Source organism: Battus philenor, unplaced genomic scaffold (assembly GCF_028537555.1).
Source record: "Battus philenor isolate CCGP_79_NKW_IND1 unplaced genomic scaffold, ilBatPhil1.0.hap1 SCAF_18, whole genome shotgun sequence".
NCBI classification, from domain to species: Eukaryota; Metazoa; Arthropoda; class Insecta; order Lepidoptera; family Papilionidae; genus Battus; species Battus philenor.
This window is the reverse complement of record NW_027181680.1, coordinates 1,652,732-1,676,646: the sequence shown is the minus strand read 5'-3', so window position 1 is coordinate 1,676,646 and position 23,915 is coordinate 1,652,732. Positions and strand designations below refer to the sequence as shown.

The 23,915-nt window shown below is 35.3% G+C and overlaps 1 protein-coding gene across 1 annotated transcript; it reads right to left on the bottom strand.

Moving 5' to 3' along the window:
• Window positions 1-441: 441 nt before the first annotated feature.
• On the bottom strand, window positions 442-22,888 carry kra (basic leucine zipper and W2 domain-containing protein kra). The gene is made up of 12 exons (XM_068763861.1): window positions 22,747-22,888; window positions 22,346-22,417; window positions 9,417-9,593; window positions 8,720-8,820; window positions 8,055-8,120; window positions 7,443-7,515; window positions 6,544-6,709; window positions 5,257-5,368; window positions 4,624-4,755; window positions 3,374-3,520; window positions 2,288-2,483; window positions 442-1,223 (listed from the first exon to the last, which is right to left on the bottom strand). Exons 2-12 carry the CDS (start codon window positions 22,404-22,406, stop codon window positions 1,195-1,197), a joined length of 1,260 nt encoding a protein of 419 aa, XP_068619962.1. The 5' UTR covers window positions 22,407-22,417; window positions 22,747-22,888; the 3' UTR covers window positions 442-1,194.
• Window positions 22,889-23,915: the final 1,027 nt, after the last annotated feature.

Sequence of the window (23,915 nt, the reverse complement as noted above, 5' to 3'; positions counted from 1 at the left end):
AATCAATTTGATTATAATATTTAGCAATTCAAATTTTGAAACGTTTTTTCTTACTATATTATCAATAATATAATTTATTATTTCCTAAAACTGTTGATTTTGGTTTTACTATTATACAATTTAATTTTAATTGACAGCAAATAAGCTTAATATTCACAGCCTTTACCTTTGCCATATAATCACCCTACAGCATGGATATGCACAGACCGCGGCCCGCCGACAGCAAAAATAAATAATACTCTCGTACGTTCGGGAAAATATTGAATTCTATTCCTGAACAAAACCAAAAAAAATTTAATTACCTATACTTCTGGCGGCCGGCCCGCCAACAGTTCATGATTTGCCATAGTGGCCCATAGTCTTAATGTCTTTGCAACCATGCCCTACAACGTAGCTCTCGAACATTGTAGTATGTTTTCTACAAGTAAAATGAAACAACGATTGAAGTGTTGCCACCATTTATTTGAATTTTACTAAAAAAATTGAATAAAAAATATTGTATTTCAACACGTTACTTTAGAAATGAATAATATACAGTGGTAGAAAACGTCCCGCCCGCGTGCCGCCGCTGCTGGGATTACAACATCTAGTTATGTATGGAACACTTATTATTTCGTTTTATTTATTATTATACGTGGCGACCGGCGGCATAGAGAGTTGCCCCGACGACCGCCGTCTACGAGCGAACGCACCAGCGGTCAATAAACGCCAAAGCTAGCAACACCGAAGCCGCGAGTCGAGAAATAAAAAAAGAAAACAAAAAATCATTTTAATTCCAAATTCAAACGTTTACAAACCGCTGGCTAGTCCACGCATGGCGTTTAGCGTGAAGCAATGATCCCGGAACACAATTTGGCCTACTTAAGCGCTATCACAAGATTTGACACTAACATTATAAACCTTATTCGGGTCACGATTGAGTTCAATTTCGTATCACTTACACCTTAATACACACGTTGGTTAGTCGGGGCGGCTGTACAACAGCGCAATGTGTTATTTATCCAAATATACATATACTTTTTTGTCTATTGATCTATAGTCTACTGCGTGCGGGACATCGTGGGCCGTGGAAGCAACTCTCTAGGTGTTCGCGGGTTTGTCCAGCGCCGCCCGGGGCTGTCTGTGTGTGGGTGTGCTTGTGTGGGACGGCGCGCATGTGTGTGTATAGGTTCAGTCTCACTCGCTGCTCTTAAACTAATCTTCGTCTTCGCCGCTCTCAGACTCTGGGAAGAGAAACTTTATTCATTAAAATGATTTATAAATACAGTAGACATAACAGAATTTTCTATTTGCTAAATAGGCATAAAATGAGAAATTGTTTAAATCATGTTTTATTTACACAAATTAACAGAGAAAATAGCTTAAAATCTTGTTTTGTCTAAAAGTATTCTTTAATTATTAATTTTCCTTTTTTTACGCCAATATTTATCAATATTTAAATTCTTAGCAACCTATTATTTTTGTAAAAATAATATGTGGAAGCTTGTATTTGCTTAGTGTAAATATATATTTTCAAATAGTTTAGACAGTAAGTAAGTAGAAAAATAATCATTTTTTTTGTCACTAAGGATAAAGAATTAATAAAACATAATTTGTGTTTTAAAATAACGCGTTAAAAATATTGATATTTAATACTGTCGCCTTTAATGATATGATTATATAGCCTATATATATCCTTGTTACATTTTAACAAGAAAATGTTTCAGTGGTACAAATCAAAAGCTTCAAAATACCAATCCTAGCAATAGAAGGTGTATACAAAATAGGATTAATAAATGTATCAAAGCAACAGTACAGCCGTGCAAAGGCATCAGCTGCAGTCGTGCCATGAATTATTATCGCACACTTCGACACCATCATGAGCAAAATCCTCGAGCTGGCTCTAATCGTGTGCAGGAAGCCGAATGTAGGTTTTGCTTAATTACTAGAGCTAGAGTAATCACTGGATGTAAGCTCCTAAATCATTGCAGCTCAACATTTTTGAACACTACCACATAATATATTTTTTATTTTACACATACATATATGTCAGAAATTTGACAAAAATTTTTCCTTTGTCAAGTAGAGGCTATCCACCAGCTATAAAAATGTAAATTTGAAACATAAGTTTACTTCTTGTAGGTTTAAAACAACGACATATATTTTATAAATTTTTAACGTATATAAATTACAGAATGGATTTACATACACATACATCTGCCTACCTATTATTTTAGCACCACCGTGTAAGAGCCTCTTAGGCCGCCATTGTACCAAAAGTAAAATAAATGTAATAACGGTTGCTCACCTTCCTCGGCGCTCTGGAGCCACTCCACAAACTTCTTCATCTGGTCGAGGAACATGACCTTGCCCTTGCTGGAGTTGGGCTCACGGTACCACTTGAGGATCACCTCCTCAGACAGTACGTTGGTCTTGTACAGCATCAGCACCAGCTTGCTGAACGCGCGCATGAAGCTCATGTTCTCATAGCAGTACTCTTGCACCTAGTGGAACATTTACTGATGATTAACTGACATGTCCAAACAAGGAAAATGTTATGGTAGGTTGATGATGATGATGAATGACATGTTCGGGGCCCAGTGGAGCGGACACTCGCAAAGACGAGTCCGCGGATGTGCCGCGAGTCAATCTCGCACACTTCGACACCGACGGGGGCAGAGCGCCCAAGCCGGCTCTAATCGTGTGCTTAAATCATTTTCCCTCAATGTCGTATAACAAAGTTCTAAATTCAAATTACCTTTATTCAAAGAGGGATCAATTAATTTGAAATTACAAGACATCACACACCGGCTCTAAATTCTGATCTGTTGAGGAGTGCTGGCCAGAGAAACTCAACAGTTGCTATTTTAAAACGAAATTTAACAATTTTTGATGTGTACATTAAAATATCAACCATGTGAAGACAAACCAAGTTCCACATTTTTTGATCAACCAAAAGCTCTTAAATAATAATAAGCAATAATCTATTTTCAATTTTAGATTAAAACTAAGATAAGTAAAGTTTGATATATCATTTGGAACAAACATACATATATATATGTATGTACCACTCAGACCTATGAAGGATTTGGTAACATTTTGAAGAAATCTAGGTCTTAATGGTATTTCTTGCATTTATGTTATTGCTGTATATTATGACCCAAAGAAAATAATGTTCTAAAGCAGAGATCATGGACTAACAAGCACAGAATATCCACCCACAAGGTGGACAAACACCGCTCCTGTTGTTGTTGTTTAAAATCCACTCAACGCTGGCTGCTTCCATCTGGTCCTACTGGAAATCTATGGAAGAGTCTTAAAAGTACAGCAGGAGGTCCTGTGGGTGAAATGATAATGAAGAATTAAATGTATATAAACGAGTTAGTCAATTCACCTTGCTCAAGAGTGCGATCTCGGCCTTGGCGGACTGAGCGAAAGCGGCCAGTAGAGGCGTGTAGAGGCGAAGATGCTTGGCAGCTTGTTCTGCTAGCAGCTCTTCCTTCTTGTTCCACTCGCCGCGCGACATCACGCACTGCCAGATCTGCAAGTCATACATATCATCAGGAGTGTTCTATGTAAAACAAAATCAATGGAGAATTGTGCATAAAGATCAGATTGCCATGTCGACAAGGAGGCGCGGCGGCAGCTGAACGCGCATGGAGCGGATGAAAGACTCAACTAATTCCCGCACGTAAAGCCTCATCACCGCACCTCTCCGACTCGTCATCAAGTTTCATCATGTTGGTTTAACTCTAGCGACAAACTGTATTGAGCACAAATATATATATGAACATGTATACTAGTTTTCCAGCAATGGACAATCGGTAAAACCTTCGGCACTGAAAAATATATAAATAATTCAAGAAATTGGGGTGTATATTACAGTAGCATAGTCAGAAAATCAGACATGTGATAACATAAAAACACTTAAAAAGCAGTAGTGTTTAAGGCTATCTAGATCCAACCCAATATCTTTTTAACACTTTCATTTTATCTCATCATAAAACTAACATTGCACATTTCATTTCAACAGATCCTGGCTTTGTTTCAAAAATAATTATCAACCTACAACTAACTCATTTTAAAGAAAGGATTAACTCCATATACATAAAATAAAAACAATTCATAATTATTTTGTATGTGAAGGGAGCGATAAGTGTAGCAGTGATATCTTTCTGTAACCTGCTGAAGAATTTAAGCCAGTCAAGAGTGATCATGCTAATGTTAAGAATGGGTTTTTAAAGAGACATTATTAAATTAGGTTGGCCCACAGACTATAAGGCGCATCAGAGTTCTTACTTTAAATGAGGGAGGCACGACTGATGTTGCACAGCGTACTCCTCAAGAGTATGGGTAATGCATTGGTCAGATCAAAGCAGACACAAATTCATGACACATCCTCAACTTATAGACACACCTGTAGCTGTACACCTAGACTTGCTTATTAAGGGGTTGTCAATCCCAGGCACCACACCCTGCCCTTGTCCCTACAGTGTAATATATCATTATCGTGAGGTGAAATGGCAGGGAACTGAAAAAAGCATGTGACTGCTAACACTTCCTTATATCTCACTAACAGTAGTATACATTGAACTAGTCTTCACCTACACCTTACAAGGAAAACAACAAGTAACTGGTGCTTACGATGGGGACAACTTCGTGGTCAGGGATGGAGTGTTTCTGCGCCATGTCGCGCAGCTCCTGGATGAGATCGCGCACGGGCTTCTCGTCTGCCAGCTCGTCCAGCAGCGCCTGCGTGAGCTCGCGGCGCGCCTCCTGTCAGCACAAACATACATTCAAATTTTCACTTCACCTATTAAGTCTCTCCTTTATAGTGCTATTTGTGTTGCATGGCAACTACAAGTGTGTGTATCAGGTGCAGTATGCTAATATGTATATAGTACCCTTGTACTTGTCTTGTGTTGCCAGGCCTATGTGTGTATAGTGTATATATCAGATGTACTGTTTCTTTAAAAAATTTTTATTTAGAATTAAAAAAGAACTTTTGTGTTGCAGAAATTATTCTTATAACATATAGTGGGTACACTGGAAGCCCCATTCGTGTTTATGGTATATTTAGTGTGCAGTAAGAGTACACTCAAACTTGTTCTATTGCGGTATATTTCAACAAAATTGGAAAATTATTGACGGAGTTAATAATGAATTTTAACGTTTTATTTGCGGTTCCTATCAGTCACACAAAAATAGGTTTGAGACATGTACACATGTCTGTGGGCGTGTGACAGTTTGGTGTGGTGTCGATGCTGGTGGACGGACCTGCGAGGCCTGTGCGCGGTGCAGGCGCAGCAGCTCAGCGAGACCGCGAGACGCGAACGACGCGGCCAGCACCTCCTCGCTGCGCCGGTTCAGCGGCAGGAACTCCAGTAGCCTGTGACAACACACTCAATAAGTTTAGTTTTATCATCAGATAACCCCCACTACACCTAGTAGACATACACCTCCCACAATGATCACCATGATAACCGGTTTTGTGCTGCCCACGTCAACAACTTCCTGATATCTTAACTATGTCACCAGTCCATCTAGAGAAGGCTTATGGATGCTCCATCTACTGGGTCTTGGTCACCACTTCAGAACATTTCACTTTACACAAGACTTATCGCAAAACATGTGCACTTTACGAGGCTTACCACGGCTCACTTAGTGAATATTTAATAGAAAGACACCATATTACACACATTTATCTTCACCCTTTCAAAGACGTAACCATTTAAATCATAATGACCTCCTTTGTTTCAATTTGTTCCATCCTGTTTATATACAGATGTATATTATAATGGTAATCGCTGATACCTTAAGGTTCTGGAATGGAGATCAGGGTCTAACTAGCATAGCTTAAGATTTTCACTTGTAAGATGAACATATGACTTTGTTGATGTCATAGGAAGATCTTGGATTCTTGCTAATACGAACCAGTTTTATTTTAAATCTATGCATGGGCTTGTTCAGCCAAGGAAGTCCATTTTATCCGCCAAGTCCAGTTTATCCGTAATAAATGTCGCGTTGCTCATGACGCCGTCGCAACTATGCGACGAGCCAGTACGCAGCGCAGTACTCTGCCCCGTGGCTTTGCTCGCGATTTCAATATTGAAATATCGCTTCCTTACAGACTCGGGGTTCTATATCGTTCAATTCACCATTCAATGAATCAACATACCCTACTGTTTCTTTTAATTGCTGTTAGCATTTGCAGATTAAGTGGGTGCAAGAGTAGTCAGAGGATGTAAGTATAGCTCGAGGACTCCCTGGGGAGCCTAAGCATGGGCCACTACTTTTAATTAATCAGCAGACACTATGGAATTTGTCTGTTCATAGGTCTTGATAATACCTGAACAGAATTTATATTCGACGAACGACGAAATCGTGATTGGTATGTCTAGCAAAGTGATTGTGGTCTAAAGCTCTAGCTAAAGTACTTCACAGATAGTATGTTGCTCTAGGCAATTAAAAAATATTCAACTAAACTGTAAAAGCGCATGAGGATTTCAGCGTTGTATTAAATCAATCTTTTTTATTTAATACAAAGAAATATGGTCAACATACCTGCCCTCGAGCTGCCCCTTCTTGAGGGCGGTGACGAGAGAGGTCACGCCGCGCTCTTGCTTCACTGTGTGGAACACCTCAAGGACGAAGTCCAACGCCAGGTTATCCTTCAGCAAGTGTTCATTCACGAGCACCAGCAGCACCGAGGGAGGCACGCATCCGTTTCCTGTAGACATATTATCCTTTTATAACTCTTGTGATTTTATCAATATCTATTATTGTAAAAAATTTCTTCCGCAATCTTAGTTTGAATTGAATATTTTAAACTAATATTTAAGATTGTAACAGTGGTCGAATAATACACGGTGTGCACGAATTTTGTAATTGTTACAAATTTTAAATTTAAACATACTATTTCATTGTTTATTAATGTGTTTCTCCAATAAGTTTTTTAAGCAAATCAAAGTAAGTATCGATACCGCCATGTATTGCAAAAATGTATTACATGATTTATAGATCTGTTATCATCATTTTAAGTATTGAATATAATAATGCACACAATAAAGCTTTTCAGACAAGTATAAAAATATTATTTTAGACATTTGTTATATCCTGATCATAGCGAATGAATGAAAAAAGAAATTGACTTATTATAAACAAAAGTTCAACAGCATGAAATTTCACAAAAAAAATATTTAGTTTTAGTTCTTTTTTTCATTTAAGAATTTTTCGAAAATTATGGCCTTGCTGTTATGTTATTTATTATTACATTAGCTACCTGCCAGTTTCAAGTATCGTCAAAATCGATTCAGCCATTTCACAGATTAGCAGGTACAGAAAGACAAAAACAAAAAAAAATGTAATTGTGGTATTTGTACCATATATATATATTCATATGCATGTAGTAAAAAGTGGTCATTTCAATATTTGTATATAGATGTATAAATCAAGTCACTCACCAATCCAAAGTGCAGTCATACGAGCCAATTTGATACGCTGCAGAGGTTCAAATCCTTTCAGGTAAACCAGGACCTGAAATAATTATATTACTCACTCAGTTATGCATGGCAGAGTCCATGGACTGCCGCGTGTCCCTCTTTCAGAGAATAAACTTGACTATTTTAATATTACTTAAATTATTTCAATAGTACTATCAAAAACAATAACACCAACTTCTTTAATATCCTTTATTGATTTTAATTTATGGTATAGTAACAACACTGATCTCGGGTTAGATATGTGAGAATAACAGTAGCTACGCCCATCTAAATTTATATCAAAAACTACATCAAAAAGTTTTTTTTTTTTTTAATTTGTGACAGTAACAATTGATTTGATGTCTATTTCAAATTATGAGAAAAAAAATTGAACTTATGCCCATTTATATTTATGATAGTAACAACAGAACCGATACCTGTCTAAATTTATTGTAGTAACAATTGTACTGATGTATCTAAAAATTTATGACAGTAACAACAGAACTGATGTCAATCTAAATATGTCATAGTAAAAACAGTTTTTTTACATCCATTTTACTCAGTGGGTAATTTGTTTAAATTGCTTCAACCTACCTTTTTCATTTCCTCTTCGAACATTTTCTCCAGATACTTGTACCGCCGCATAAGCTTGACGAACACCTGCAAATTAGATATTTTAGTAGACGAAGTACAAGGACCACGGAAATAGTTTATGTATTTATTATCAGATATATACGAACGAGAAATAGTTTCATCCACACATGTGTTCAGGACTCTAGCCATGTCTTTCATCATTTTAACTTTTGTAATCACAATGTTTTTTTTTTCTCTATTATATAAGATTTATATTATGTACTACATCTCTCTTTTATTTAGGTCTGCTAATCGACAATCGACCTTAACAATAATATCTAAAGCTAAAAATGGTTGAACAATTTTTTAGGTTCCCAATATACTTACAAATACCATTTATTTCTTACTTTTTATTACTATAATAAATATATTACTGTATAGGTTTGCCCTATACATTGCTTGACCACATATAAGCTATATATTCACCCTCTTATAGATTTTACATCTAGAACCAATCAGGGTATACTCTTGGTAAATGCACCATCTCGAATAACTTTCTTACTAGCCAAACTGTTATAAGAGGTTTATATGACTATAAATTGAATTATGGCAGATTTTGAGTTAATAATCACCAAGTAATTAGTCTCTACAGTAAACGTATTTAAAAAATAATGAAGGAAGTGTACCTGTTCAAAGTTCCGCATTGTATCCATGTCCTCGTTGGCTGAGAAGATGCAAGTGTTAGTCTTGGGAGTCTCCCCGTCCATCGACACGGAGCCCCCGGGCACTGCGGTAGAAAGAAACTCTTTACCATCTCACGATTGCATGCAAGTCACCAGATGTTGACAGTTTGATGGTCAGATTGTAATGAACGAACGAAAGAGTTTTTCCACACATGTGTTCAGGACTCTAGCCAGTTTTATCATCATGTAGATATATGGTGATTTGTAAACATAAGGATTTTGGACTAATATAAATAAATGCTATCAAATATATGAGGATCACAACACAGTGTTCAGAGTTAATATTGAAAAAACTCCATTGCCATATTGAATAAATAAAATATCTGCCACCTCCTCTTTATTCTACCTCCCTGCTTCTATATGTATTATGATTAAAATTTATTTCACTGTTAACATATCTTTAATATTTTCGTTTTGGAAGAGAAAAGACGCAGGGGAAAACTTTGCAAGTCACCAAGCGCTGATGTAACTTATATATGTCGAAAATATTTCAAACTTCGACGGTTTTTTTTTTCATTAACTTTTTACTAGCTGTAAGATAGATTTATTATGGCATTTTTTGTGTCCATTTAGAAATGCCGTGATGTTTTAAGATTTCCAGACAGTATTTTGTGTTGTGTGAGGAGACGAAGGCGCTTACGCAGGAGGCCGCCAGCGATGAGGACGTCGAAGATGACCTCCCCATAGCGGCGGTAGTCGAGCTTGGATCCGGCCGCGTCTAGGAACTTGTAGGCCGCGTCCAGGTCGCCGCCCGCCCGCTCCAGCCCCTGCACCAGGGCGTCGCGGAACCCGTTGGGGTCGTACTTCTCTTTCTCATCTGCAAACAAAGAATACTATTTAGCTTAATTCATCTTTTCATCATTTTTGCCAAAGGACCTCCATTGGCCATGTACCTTTTCCCCATAGATTTCTAATAGGCCTTCTAAAAAACTTAAAAAATTCGTCTGTCCAAATTGTGGGTAGACTTACTCTGCTTCGATACGAATTAGTGATAAAGAAAGAAATTCGAAGAAGTCAAACTCAAGGAGCAGTGTGAGCTAGCCAATATTTATTGTATTAATAACGGAAGTGGGGTTAAAACCAGAGATCCCTAACTGTGGTAAGAATACCTCGTAAGGGTGGGGGGTGAATATATATGAAAACATACTTGCATAAACATTACATATACTTATGTATTTATTACAAACAATTGATTAGATGGGGGGAGCAGTCGTGTGCATTGCAAAGGGGATCTCCCTAAATTTGGCACGCGGGTCGTCAGCCCCGAGAACGACATTAGACCCACCCGCACGGTGAATCTATGGATTGCTTAGAATTTAAGATTAAAATTGATTGCAGTTTTTAGCTTAATACTGTAGGAAACTGTTTTTACTAAACTTTTATAAAATCAAACTCAATACATATACACACAATATATGAGTATACAGCTTTCTTAGAAGAATAACACAATAGAAGGGTTTGAGGTCGTTATCGTCCCGCCAGTCAACGCCTGCTTTATGATCGATACGTCTGCTGCTTTTTCAAAGATTACCCTACATTTCAAACAATCGCATGCACGGCCACCCTCACTCAACCACGTAATTTTTATGAGTGCTACCAATATTTACAGTACTCGTCAAAAACTATTGCACACGACTTTTGGAAAGAGATAATCGGTTAATTTCGGCATCGTAGAGCACTGTCTCTGTCCTACACTACTTATGTGACGTTGTGTCAGTCGTATTTCGTGCGACAGAGATGCATTACCCTCGCGTTGTTCTATTGTTTTTCTTTGAGAGGACGTCGGATGTTTAGCCCTCCAGACAGCTTACTCGTAAAAGAGAAATCTAAGAAATAGATATCTCTTAGCTTGCGGTTTAATCTGCAATCAGCTGTCTATCATGTTTATGAACGAGGATAGGCCGATGAAGATGATAAATAATTACTTGTAATATAAATATGAGAAGCCGCAATAACGTAAGATGACTTTACGCAATAAGTCGCATTATACAGGATGATTGTTGGCAGAATTATATTTTTAAATACGATTATATCTAAAAGTAATAAACAGCGCGGAGCGAGGGTGGCGTCAAGATACTGCAGTTGTACAATACGCAAGGGTAAAATTAGATTCGACAGAAGGGGACAAAAGCAATAACACCAAAGAAACTACATTAAGGAAGTTCAGACGGGAAAACTTCTTGGGTTACTGTCAATACATATTACTTTATGTTTTATCCAAGAAAAGCAAAAAAAAAACTATTCATTGTTAAAGTGCGTTGAAAAAAAAAAAAGATTTTAGTTTTAAGTGTAATTTAAAAAGATACCGAGTAACATAGCTTAGTAAACATTGACAGGAAAAAACGTGATTATTTTTTTTAGGAAATATTAAACGTAAATATAACAAAGGCACGGACGCTAATGTCTATGGAATATAAAACCAAATAATAAAACAAAAATCTAGAAAAGATATAGCGACTTGTAAGTTATATACAGGATGATTAGTTATATGTAAAACATTGAAAGGTGTGAATATGAAGGAAGTACAATTGTTAGTAAAAAGATTTAATCTTAAATGAAAACTATATTCCTGAATCTTATTATCGGTTGGTAATATATCAAACATTATATTAATTTACAATTCAAAAGTGCGATGAAATATTTTAAATTTTAAAATACTTCTGCATGTATTACCCATCACAATAAAATATGGCAATACAAAGTCTACAGACAATAATGAATTTTAATACGGTAATAATTCGAATTTTGAACCGTTCTTACTATAGTATCATTATTTCATTTATTACTTCTGAAACCTTAGATTTTTAATAGGATGTCACATATATTAATCGATAGAAAATAAGGTATTAATTCACCCCCCTTATAGCCTTTACACCAATAAACAATTATCATTCATTTCCGTATAAAAATGTACAATAAAAGTATACGCGTTATAAAAGGTAATTGCATAACAAAGAATGAGGTCACACTATTTCAAAACGAAGCCTGAAACGGAACGTTCGGAACAATCGAGAAAATTCTGGACAATAGCAAAGTTATATAAATTCAATGTATATTTGCTGACGTAAAGCGAGCTGCGCCTCAAAATCCAATAGCATTACGTCAATCTAAGGGTGACAATACTGTATGTCTTGAATGGATACGTCTTATAAAGACGAATGAAACCTTATAAATTAAAAAATGACTAATTGTTCAATACGGTTATTGTATATTCATTTAGAACCATGAAAAACCGGAAAAATGATACCGGAACCCCTTTATAATAGTTTAATCTGTACAAATAAATTAAATATATGCTTACCAAAAATTTACTTTTTTTTGTAAATTTCGTCTGTCTGTTTTTTCCGGCTAATATCTGAAATGACTGGAAGCAATTTTGACGGGACTTATACTGACGGGTAGCTGATGTAATAAGGAGTAACTTAGGCTACTTTTATCTTAAAAAATCCGTAAACGAAAAAATAAACTAAATAATTGTTTTATTAATTTCCACGCGGACGATGACGCGGGCACAGCTAGTATCTTAAGAGGAGACTGGCCAAGGATTGAAAAGTTTCCATTGCAAAAAAGGTACATGCAAAGTTTGGTCAACTAATTAATCTCTAAAACGATTATGATAATAAAACAAATATACTGTTATTTCTTAATTATTTTTGAAAGTGATAAAATATACATCTTTACAGATTTGGAACTGTCGTTACGCCTTTTTATATTAATACACAGGTTTTCATATTATAAGTTTATTTATCTCAAAGATAACTATGTCGCCTCTCGTCTCGTCGCTCCGAGAAACCACGTTTGATGAGCTTGTTCTTATCATCTTCTTGGAAATAGAAATCTGTGTGGAGCGGGGTGATGCAACATATGTACATACGGCTCTCGACCCGTAACGTTGTAGATTCTGAACATAAGATTTTTCTTTTCAGCCAATAAACGCACACTGCAGCCCTTAGACCTCTTCCATGGAACGCCACCATGGCCATCTCACGAATTTAACTATGGCAGTTTACGCCAATTCAGAGTAGCAACTCATGCTACGTCAGTAACTTTGACGATCTCATTTCTGATTCTAGATCGTAAAGAATAAGATATTAAATTGGTAATAAATTGTTTATCCCAATAATTTCAAATATCGACATGGTCGCCGCAGTAACTGTATCTAGTCGTTGGATTCAAAGTATATTATTACATTGAGCATCGCGTTACCTTGCAACCGCCGCGGACCTGCTGACCTGTTTCCAGGGCACGTAACCTTTATATATACCAGTCAGTAGCGCACAGGCTGTCCATTAAACTGGAACACTAACACTTGCATACTTCACGGCCAGTTTCCAAAAGGACAGTGAAATTAGATTTAATATTAATTTTATTCAGTTCTTTATCTTCCCATCCTCCAAAGATTGCTACATTGACCAGTCCTGCGCTTCCAGCGTTCAGCTACTTCTTTAATCTTAACTATGTCATCGGTTAACTTGGGCGGTGGGGGTAGGGGCTATCCACGCCGCGTCTACCGGCACGTGGTCGCCACTTGAGAACCTTTCGGCCCCAAAGACCATTGGTTGCACTATCATTTCAGACGAATAACTTTTCGAACTACCTCAATGATATTGGTTCTTCTTTATTTAGTTACTTAAATATCAAATATTGTAATACACATTACGAACATTTTACCAGCACCCTTTTTAAATAGAATCGATAATAGCTTTAATGGTAACAACTGCTGTCTAAGAGGCTTTTGCAGATTCCAAGGTCTAGGATGACAAAGCGCAGAGAGCGTCTAGCGTAAGGCCACCCTTTTAAAGTAAGTTAGTTTAGGGCTCCTGGAGAAGTCATAGCATACTACTGTTTCACCGGATTTTTACGGCTCTATTTTTGGGACCTCTCTACCCTAATCATGAGTGAACCAGTCTTTATATACATTATAACTTTTTCCAAGATTTTTTATTATATAATTTAAAAATCAGTTATTACAAACAGACAATCGAATTTTATTCATTTGTATAGATAGTGTAGTGGTGATAAAGCAAGGAAAATATATTAATTTGTATACGTGCCAAGTACCACCCACTTCTCACCGCTTTAAGCCTATTCAAGGGCATGGTGACGTTATAAAATAAACGCCATTAGGCTGTCAACACACTGGCGCGAAACAGCACACTTATGTATATGTTTTTTTTCTACCGCGTAAAATAACTTATAATTAAGACGAAACCACTATATATGTTGATATGTTTGGTTCACAAATTTTATTTCCTGCTCACTCAGTATTTATCAACCTTTTATTTTGCTAAATCCCACTTAAGCCTTTATAAAGTCCTTACGCCTCCTTATGTAACATATTTTCTATATTAAACTCGTGTCGAGTGACTCGAATTGACGCCCTTAACAAACAAATCGCCCTATCTGGAATGTGGGTCCCAAGTTGGGAAACACCGCTCTAGATATATACTCGAATTAAGAGATTTTTTTCCTATATTTCACTCGTTACTTCAATAGGAGTGAATTTTTTTTATTACTTTTTTTTTCAGACAACCATTCACATGTAACCAGTCACAGTTTCACAGGACATACTGACTTTCCTTAATATATCCTGTTTCTACGTTTACTATTATATACCTTTGTAATTATCTGATATGTTTGTGAATGCGGTCTGCATTGTGCATAAATTTATTTGGCATTCTTTAATGCAGGGGTGTCAAACTCTGGCCAGAGATGAACATTTTTGCGGCCCAGTCAATTTATCGTTTCATAACGTGAATATAATAAAACCAGCATATATATATATATATATATATATATATATATAAATATATATATAACATACTTTATAAACTATACGGATCATTTTAAATTGTACATTATAACTGTATTATAAACGTTCACGTTGGGTCAATTTTGAAACTCTGCCAATAATTTCTTTGTCCGAAATATGAAAGATAGTATAACTGTAGATATGTTTAATCAAATGTAATAGTCCAAATAAAAAGATTTGTTAATATGGACATTGATATTTTTGGGGCCAGATCTAAAAAGTTTGACACCCAAGCTTTTTTTTTAAATGTCGCCAGTAATTTATTTATAAAAATATGTTAAAATATATCTACAGCCTTATACAAATAACTATGGAGTGTGATTAATTAGTACTATCGGTTTAGTTCGAACACTTAAAAATTCCGGGAGTCGTGTCGAGTACAAAATCATTTTACATATATATATTAAAACATACTATCGACACGATATAGTACATTGCGTCGGAACTGATTCCTGGGCTTTTCGCATAGACAACTTTCAAAATGTAGTCTGTGAAACCTAGCAGTTATAATTCCAAAATTCCAAATTCAAATATTCTTTATTCAACATTCAATAATTACATGTCTTATTGACATAAACGTGAGTATCTCTTCGGATGAAATGCCTCAGATCTGAGAATCAGGAGAATATATATTTATTAGCAACCATTAAAATAATATTTAACATATTTATTTTGTAATTTTCTGACGTTCCAATTTGGCGGGAACACGTGTCCACTTGCAACAAAGATGGCGGACGACGCGAAGGTGTGAATAGGCTGATAAAATGGCGCCGGCGAGGCGGCATTGACTCCAATAAGGAAACTTCCTTGTTAAATGTAGGGTAGATAGCGCAGTGAAATAATCAACAAGCGAATAGTTATTTTTAGTAATTTTATTTGCAGTTTATCGGAATTTTGTTTACTCAGACCATAGACATTACGATTAATAGCTTCCATGTCATGTCGCTCGCTTCTCGCTGCACTTTGTTTTGTCCATTTGCAGTTCTCATTGAAAAATAAAGGATTCTTAAAAAGAAGCCGAATATAGATAACTTCACATCAGGTACAGCACCCGGCGATAAATATTGCACATCGACTTTTGAAAAGGGACAATAGGCTAATTTCGGTTTCGAAGAGCATTATCACTGTCGCAGGAAATACGACTGACACTGTCACAAAGGTTTTATTAGACAGAGATGGTGCTCCACAAAGCCGAAATTAGCAGATTGTTTCTTTCCAAAGGTCGAAGTGCATGATTTATCGCCGGGTTCTATATGCGCGTATAATGCATATTAAAATTTATAACTCTTTCCCGCTATTTATAGCTTTGCAGTATTTAAAAGTGTAAAGCTACGTCTCAAACGACTTATTTAATTTTTAAAGTGAGGGTCATGTTCGCCCCACGCGGACTGAATCTTCAAAAATTCCCGTGGTAATAGGAAAACGTTTAACCCTTAAATGCATAATGATGTAAATCTGCAAAATACTACTTAAACGTAAAAAGAGTACTACACTTAAAAGTAAATACAGTGTTGTATATCTACAACTTAAGGTTTTTAAAAAATAAGCATCATTAATATTATATACTTGTTTTTTTCTATTTTTCCCTGCATTTTAGTGTACTTACTTATCTGCAAGGTTTTTTTTTTTAATTTATACAAATAAGCTATGCATTTAGGGGTTAAGAAAACTAGAAACAACTTAATGCCAAACTGAGCCGTACGTCATTGTAGGCGATAGAGGGCGACCTGTTTACATCGCGGTGACCCAGTTCCGGACGCGGCATGGTAACGCGTCACGCGGCCGCAGCAGGTACACCGGAGCGTTGCGTCAATCGTACCCAGAACTAACGCACCTGACTTGTTACGAAAGGCTTCGAGACCGACTTATACACGTGGATACGTACTACTTCTTTACCGGTGCATATGTACTTGATAATACGAGTATTCTTTTTTTTAAATACATAACACGTTGAACGCCAGACTAAAAACCATGTTTAGTTGAGTGGGCCGCGACTGACACCATGTGACTGCCGTCATGTTGGGTCCAAGAGGCCGCGTCGGACACCATGTGTCGATGACGCATGCCCTCGATCGCTTCAGAAGCCTCTAGGGAGCCAACTGACTGTGTTTCGACTGTTTTTACCAAGGCATTTGTGGTTTCCGCAAGTCGCCCATTATTTTTAAGGGTTTTACTGACAATATATGCAAAAAAACACCTTGGCGATTTTTTGACGATTTTCGATTTAATGGTGTGGCCCCAGGGGACAGTATGCTGTCGGACACATGGTGTCCGCCATGGCGTTCAACGTGTTAAGAATAGTCTACTCATTTATAGTGACCGTTGTACACGCCAAATTCAAACGCCATAAGTTTCCATATGTATCAACTCATGATGATATCTCCAAAACTGTAATGCTTAGAGAATTGAAATTTAATAGGAATACTCGTTTCACCGGGTAGAGATCGGTTAAGAATAGATTTTTACGAAATTCCATTTGCAAAGAGGATTGTGGGAGCTAAAACTTGGCCATTTATTTTTGCGTATTTAAAATTAAATTACAACTACAAAAGCCAGTGTATGTCTCGTGAAGGAGACAGAGGTACACAGCTACTTTAAATAAGATATAAACTATCAAATCGAACTGGAGGCGGTACGCGAAACGGTCTTACCCTTAAAACCTTCACATAAATCATGGTCCAAGGGTACTTCAGGGACCTCGTTTCGGGCCGTTAATAAACGAGACAAAGTTATTTATATAGGTATTAGTAATGCGTTGGAATACCTTATAAGACCAAAACTAAAAAATCCCATTTCATGTATATTATCTATGTTTAAAAGAGACTTAATTTAAAAATCAACATATATATGTGCCCTCTTTCTATATATGAAGGTTATAGGCGCAGCAAATAAAGAAACAACAAATAAACCCCTCCAAGATTAGTGACAACTCCGAAATTTCAAGCGGTCACTGACCTAATATGTTAACCTTCATTAAAACGACTATTATACTTGTTCATTGACCAATACATACATCGCTCCTCAAGTAGTTAATAGTTAAGAAATTATTTAATAGAACCAGCAATGTACAGCGGTCCGACGAGACTCAAGCGCTGTAAGAATGCATAAGCAAACGACTCCCGGGGATTCCCGGATACCCAGCTTTATATTTAAACACTCAGTGCAGAGTGAAATTGCAATAAACACGCGCTAGTTTCAATTATTCCTGTACACAGTTCAATATAAAACATACATGTGAAATTTAGTATTTCCGCATGAGATCACTGGTGAACCATCTGAACCTTTCAAGTTATGAAAGTGACCCGAGGTACGAGAGTAATATTCAACCGAAACATTTCACATAAAAATAAACCGCGTAGCCCTGGGACGAGCGGTGCCGAATCGGACGACGTGGTTTTTTAAATGCAATAATTTCTATAGGTTTTTAATATTGTTAAAATTTCAGGGTAAAAGTAACTATTTTGATTTTATGTATAAATAACCGCGTTTTATATACTTTAATAATTAAATTTCTATTAATATAAAATAAATATTTCCTTGAAAATAAAAAATACCACCAGAATATTAGATTTAACTAGACCTCTAAAAGGTGTATACATTTTTTTTACATATTACATTAACAACGCCCTGTAAAGTATTCACGATATCATATATATATAAAAATATACATTTGATATATATATATATAAGGCTTGGATCAGGCTATATATATATATATATATATATATACATATATATATATATATATATATATATATATATAGTTAGCTACAGGTAATTATAATGAGATAATCCAGGTTAATCTCGGAAAAGTGACTGATTTAATTCCAGCAACGCTTTTAGTATGATCAGGGACATCACTATTACAAGTTGATGATAAATGATCATCATCATCACACGCCCACTACAAGGCATATACCTCTCCAAAGATCATCAACACGATGACCGGTCTAATGTTTCCCATATCCATTGACTTCTTGCAACTTAAACCATTTCATCACTCCACCTTGTAGGGGCTTCACTAACATCGCATCTACTCCTTGTCACCATTTCTTGAACCTTTTGGTCCAAGTGGCCCTAGGTTACACGAGCAATGTGCCCCCCCCCCCCCTTCCACAGTTCTAAAATCAAGAAAATTTTCACGCCACACTGAAGATTTTCTTCTATGGATCTCATTCCGAATGTTGGATCTATTTAAATATACGAAAACAAAGCAACCTTTCAACGGAATGCATATATCTGTCAGTGTTATGACATTATCTATATATAGTATAAACAATTAATGAAAAAAAAATTTTTTTTCTTATATAAATACGACAATTGTTTAACCATCTTGACGGACAGATCAACATTTAATTAAGACGTTCGTATAAATATGAAATGCGCCGTGTTTATCTCAAGACAGACATCCGCAAACACCGCCCCCACTTGTTTACGTAACTCGGGCTCCAGGCAGTCATTTCTTGTTTTTATTTTTGTCAACTTCTAGAATAGCGAACAAAAAACATCTTCCTACAATAGTGTTGAAATAGTAAATTCTATAAATAACAAAGAATTATGAGAAGCGTTGGCATTTACATTAATTTATTTTTCTATATGTGAATAGTTATTTTTAATATGTAGTAAGCCTAATATATTTGTAAATATGGTGTACCATAAATTCTCCTTTTCAGCCGATGGACGCTCATCGCAAGGCCATAGGCCTCCACACAAAGATTGCCAAACCAGTCTTGCGCTGGCAGCGTCCAGAGGCTTCCTTAACTTTAACTATGTCGTCGGAACACCTATCCACGTCGCGTCTACTGGCCCCTGGATGCCACAAGAGTATCTTTCGGTTCCATTGGCCATCGGATGCACGAGCGATGTGCTCCTCACCACTATCACTTTAGACGAGCAGTTCTTTTGCGGATCTCTTTATTTCCCATTCGATATCGCAGATAAACTGCATACATTAATTGATATCAAATGAACTAATGAGCAGTGTTAACTTAGTGGTAAGGACTAAGACTTGCACTCGTAGATCGCGGATTCGATTTTCGGGATACAATCTTATATAATTTACACTTTGTGTATTAATTATATAGATTTGTTATTGCTCACAAACAAGAAGGGCAGCAGCGTCCATTTCATACCATAATACCACACTGCAATCTCAAAGCGTGATGATTATGATATATTGCCCCATAGATGTTATATATGCATCCATAACAGACTAAAAATTAAATAGTGCTAACCCTTATAATACGGTACTTTTAAATCGCGATTCTACGTATCTCGTATAACAAGTGTTAACCTCTATAACGCGGAAGTTACCCACTTTGTTACTGTACTGTAGAAAATTCTTAGCCATTTGTTAAGTTCCTTATTAATTTCGTACGTATGTGTCTAATGTTATTAAATTAAACCCTCCTAAAACGATAATAGTGAAGCGTTTAATTTGTACATAACGCGTTATACGGGGTTATGAACATGTACCAAACACTACAACACTAACCTAACATAGTTATGGCAGGAGGGGAAGAATACTGTTGACATAAATGTCTAAACATGTTCAAAGATTAAACAGTAAAGTTTAAAAAAAAACTAACTGTCAATACCATTACAAACCATTCGAAAAAGTTTTCCTTGTTTTTTCCTCCAATACCATAGAACATTTGCATATAGCAAACGCAAAAACATTTTATTTGAATAAATATGAATGCATTTAAATGTGTTTGTTTACAAAAACAATAAATATCTATTTATTTCATCACATAAAACATGAGAAAGATAAATGATGTAAAAGTAATGCAATACATACATAATGTATTGTACTGTTATATTTATTTTAGTAGCCCTAATAGGAAATAATTAAATGAAATATAAATATAGTGTATATCAAACAGTGGCCCTTTGAACAATTATTTTTGGATCCATTTGATTGTCGAATTATTTCAATATTTAAATTTATATACCCTATGTCAGCTCTTGGGAAAACAAATTACTAGTGTGTGAATAATAATTATTATTATTATTCCACCATTAAATTAGCGAAATCCAAAACACCGAACATAACTTAACCGGCATCTTAAGTATTATTAAGAGTGCTGTCATATACATGTGCCATTATATCTAACTTGAATATAATTAAAATAATCAAATAATTAAAAAAAACATTTTGCATCTTTTTAATACATATTCAATTGCGGCACCCAAAAACTATTTAGAAAAATGGCTCGCACCGCCAAAAACCTTGGCCACTACTGGTATATATTATTGAGTGGTTAATAAAAAATATAACTAGCTGACCAAAAATGACACCATGATGTTACCATGTGTTCGTCATTTCAGCACAGATGCCCACTGCAAATGCATAGGCCTCTTAAAAATATCTATTGGACAATATATCATAATCATTGCCATGCTTGGCAGGTAGGTTGGCAAAAATGTGGTATTATTGTACACAGTAAGTTCAAATATTTATTCACAGCTAATTCATGAGCAATGGTAGACAACTGAGACTTGTGATCATAGTTCGCAGGTTCAATACCCAGGATACAATCTTATATTATTCACACTTTGTGCATTACTTATATATATTTGCCACTGCACATAAACAAGTTTCCAGAGGATGGGCAGTAGTATCCTACCAAGTATGGCAATTAAGTTATATCCCACAGATATCTTTGGAGAAGGCCTATGTTTTGCAATGAATGAACATCTACAGGCTGAGAAGCTAAAATATTTAACCAACATGTATATGTCATAAATACTAAACATACAGAATGTGGAAGGTTACCTAGTAGTTAATTTTCATGTTTTAACATCACAGGCATACTTAATATGATAAATACCGGTGTTAAGACTGGAGGCACTGCTATCAGTTATAAGATAAATTTTGATGACACCTTCAACACAGTAATGAAATTTTTAAAAATTTCATTACTGTGTTGAAGGTGTCATCAAATAATCTTATTTGATGACACCTTCAACTTACAACATACATCTTCCTAACCACTCAAAATATATTGTTTATCTTCTATGGCATTAATTACTGCTATACAATCAAGACTAAGCCAATATATTGTAAATATTTATTACTATATAGGACTGAAATTTTTATTGATAAGATCAATAACACTATTTGTTTTGATCAAAATGTGTGTTCATATAATTAAAAAAATAAGTATTTTGCATGTGAGCAACTAATATAGAAATACAGCTAATCTGTTTTGAGAATAAAGACTGGCATCTTTTAATATCTAAAAAGTCTCCAGTTAGACAGATATTTGGATAAATCTAAAAAGTAAATAATAATTATCAACGAAATTATAAAATAAACAATTCCCCGATTTTAAAACTTTAAACTTTTCAAAAGTAGAAAAAAAAACAATGGCCACTTTCACATTTCATAACAAAGAAATTTATCAAACATTGTAACCTATAATGAATATTGACACGAAAGTGTATTTAATTAGAAATATAATAACAGATTTACTCATTAGTCTTAAAATTTTGAAGTGTATATATTCAAACACTTGTTCAACCACTCGAAATTTTGAATAAACATGCGATTTATTCATAGAGATAAGTTAAAACGACAAGGATAACTCTGATTTTTTGTCTTATTTGAAAGTTAGACGTAATAAAATAAGTAAAAATGCAAAGTAAGCAATGGAAATAACCTATTTCTATAACTTGAGGTCAGGTTAGTTTTTAAGTGATAGATTCACACAAAGAGAATATAAAATTTAGATGTATAGATGAATGTCACTCACCTCTTTTTCTGGTCTTGATGCGTTGACCCGATAATACTGGTTTTTCTACCTTCTGACTCATACAATATATTGCTGAAAGCAAACACACGTGGCATTAGGTTCGCAGAGTACAGGGTGAGGCCGAAGACCGTTAGCTACAGGGTCATCGCCCGCCTTCGCTCTCAACGCGGCGCGCTAGGCGGGCACCATCTGTCTTAACCCCAAAGACTCATGGCGACTGTATCTTACATGAAATACATCGCTATCAAGAAACTGTAACCTTCGATTGAAGAAGTTACCTCAATATTTGTATGTTGTATGACTCAGCAAGGATAAAAGTATTTAGCGTGATTCTAATGTAATATCAACTACAATACACTAATAGAAATACTAATTATTGAAATGTGTGCACAAATACTCACGTAGTGACGGGTTACGTAGGAGCCTTTTACTCCTTCTGCGAGTTCTCTCGGACTGCGCCTGTTCACAAAAGAAAGAAACGCTGCGACGATCTCTATTCCCTCGATAACTAGAGACAACGTGTATTGAGTCGCCGGATATCCGGTTACTGAGATTATGTATATCGATTTAAATATTTTCGACCCTCATATTTATATGCTTTTAGGTTTTCAACAAATTTTATTAAACTGCGAACTGTTGTAAGATATAAAGGTTCAAGTGGTAGTAAAAACAAAATTTATAATACCGAGTTAGTAAACAACAGAACAAGAATAATTAATAATTTTCACTGTTCTTCAGAAATTATTATTTCGTTTCGTAAAAGCTCAATGTTTTACTTAAATTTAAACGCAATATTTTAAAAAGAATAACACAATAATTTGTTGAATTTTGTACCTCTTTATTAAAAAAACACTATTTGAAAGGAAAACATATGACTAAAAATGGCAGAAAAACAAAACACCATAGATATTTTTACTTTTTAATAAATACTGTAGGTCGCAGGAAATTGATTTATGAGCCAAATTCTTGTAAAACTACTCTTTTTTATTAACATTAGAATTATATTGATATTATGATGAATTGTACTTTTTAAACTATATAATTTTATAAAAAAATATTATTTAGGACCATAATTTAATTTACAACTGAAGTAATGATTATGATTATGGCAAAGCTCTATATCGATTTTTTATTTTTATAAGTAGAAAAATAAGCAATGCAAATTAATCGTGATAAATATATCGACATATTTTATACAGCGAACCCTCTTATTGTCACATAAATATGTGAAAAATTAAAGTTTTACTTCTTTACAGTTTTAATAAATTGAAATGAAATTAATGATCTCTAGGTGCCGTTCTGATTAGACTAGATTTTATTGACTTGAAATAATATAGAAAAATCGACGGGAAATCTCCGAACTCACATTTTTACGACAGACAGGTCATCATTAACATTGGATATTAAACCAATATTTTAAACATCCGTTTAGAGAACTTTGAACAAATCCCGCCAAGAAAACGAGATTTAAAGTGGTTTCATGCGCGACAATTACTTTCACAGTAACTTTAGCTAACATATGAGTAGACCCTGTTAAAGTTGTTTTACAGATGGATTGTATGAACAAGCG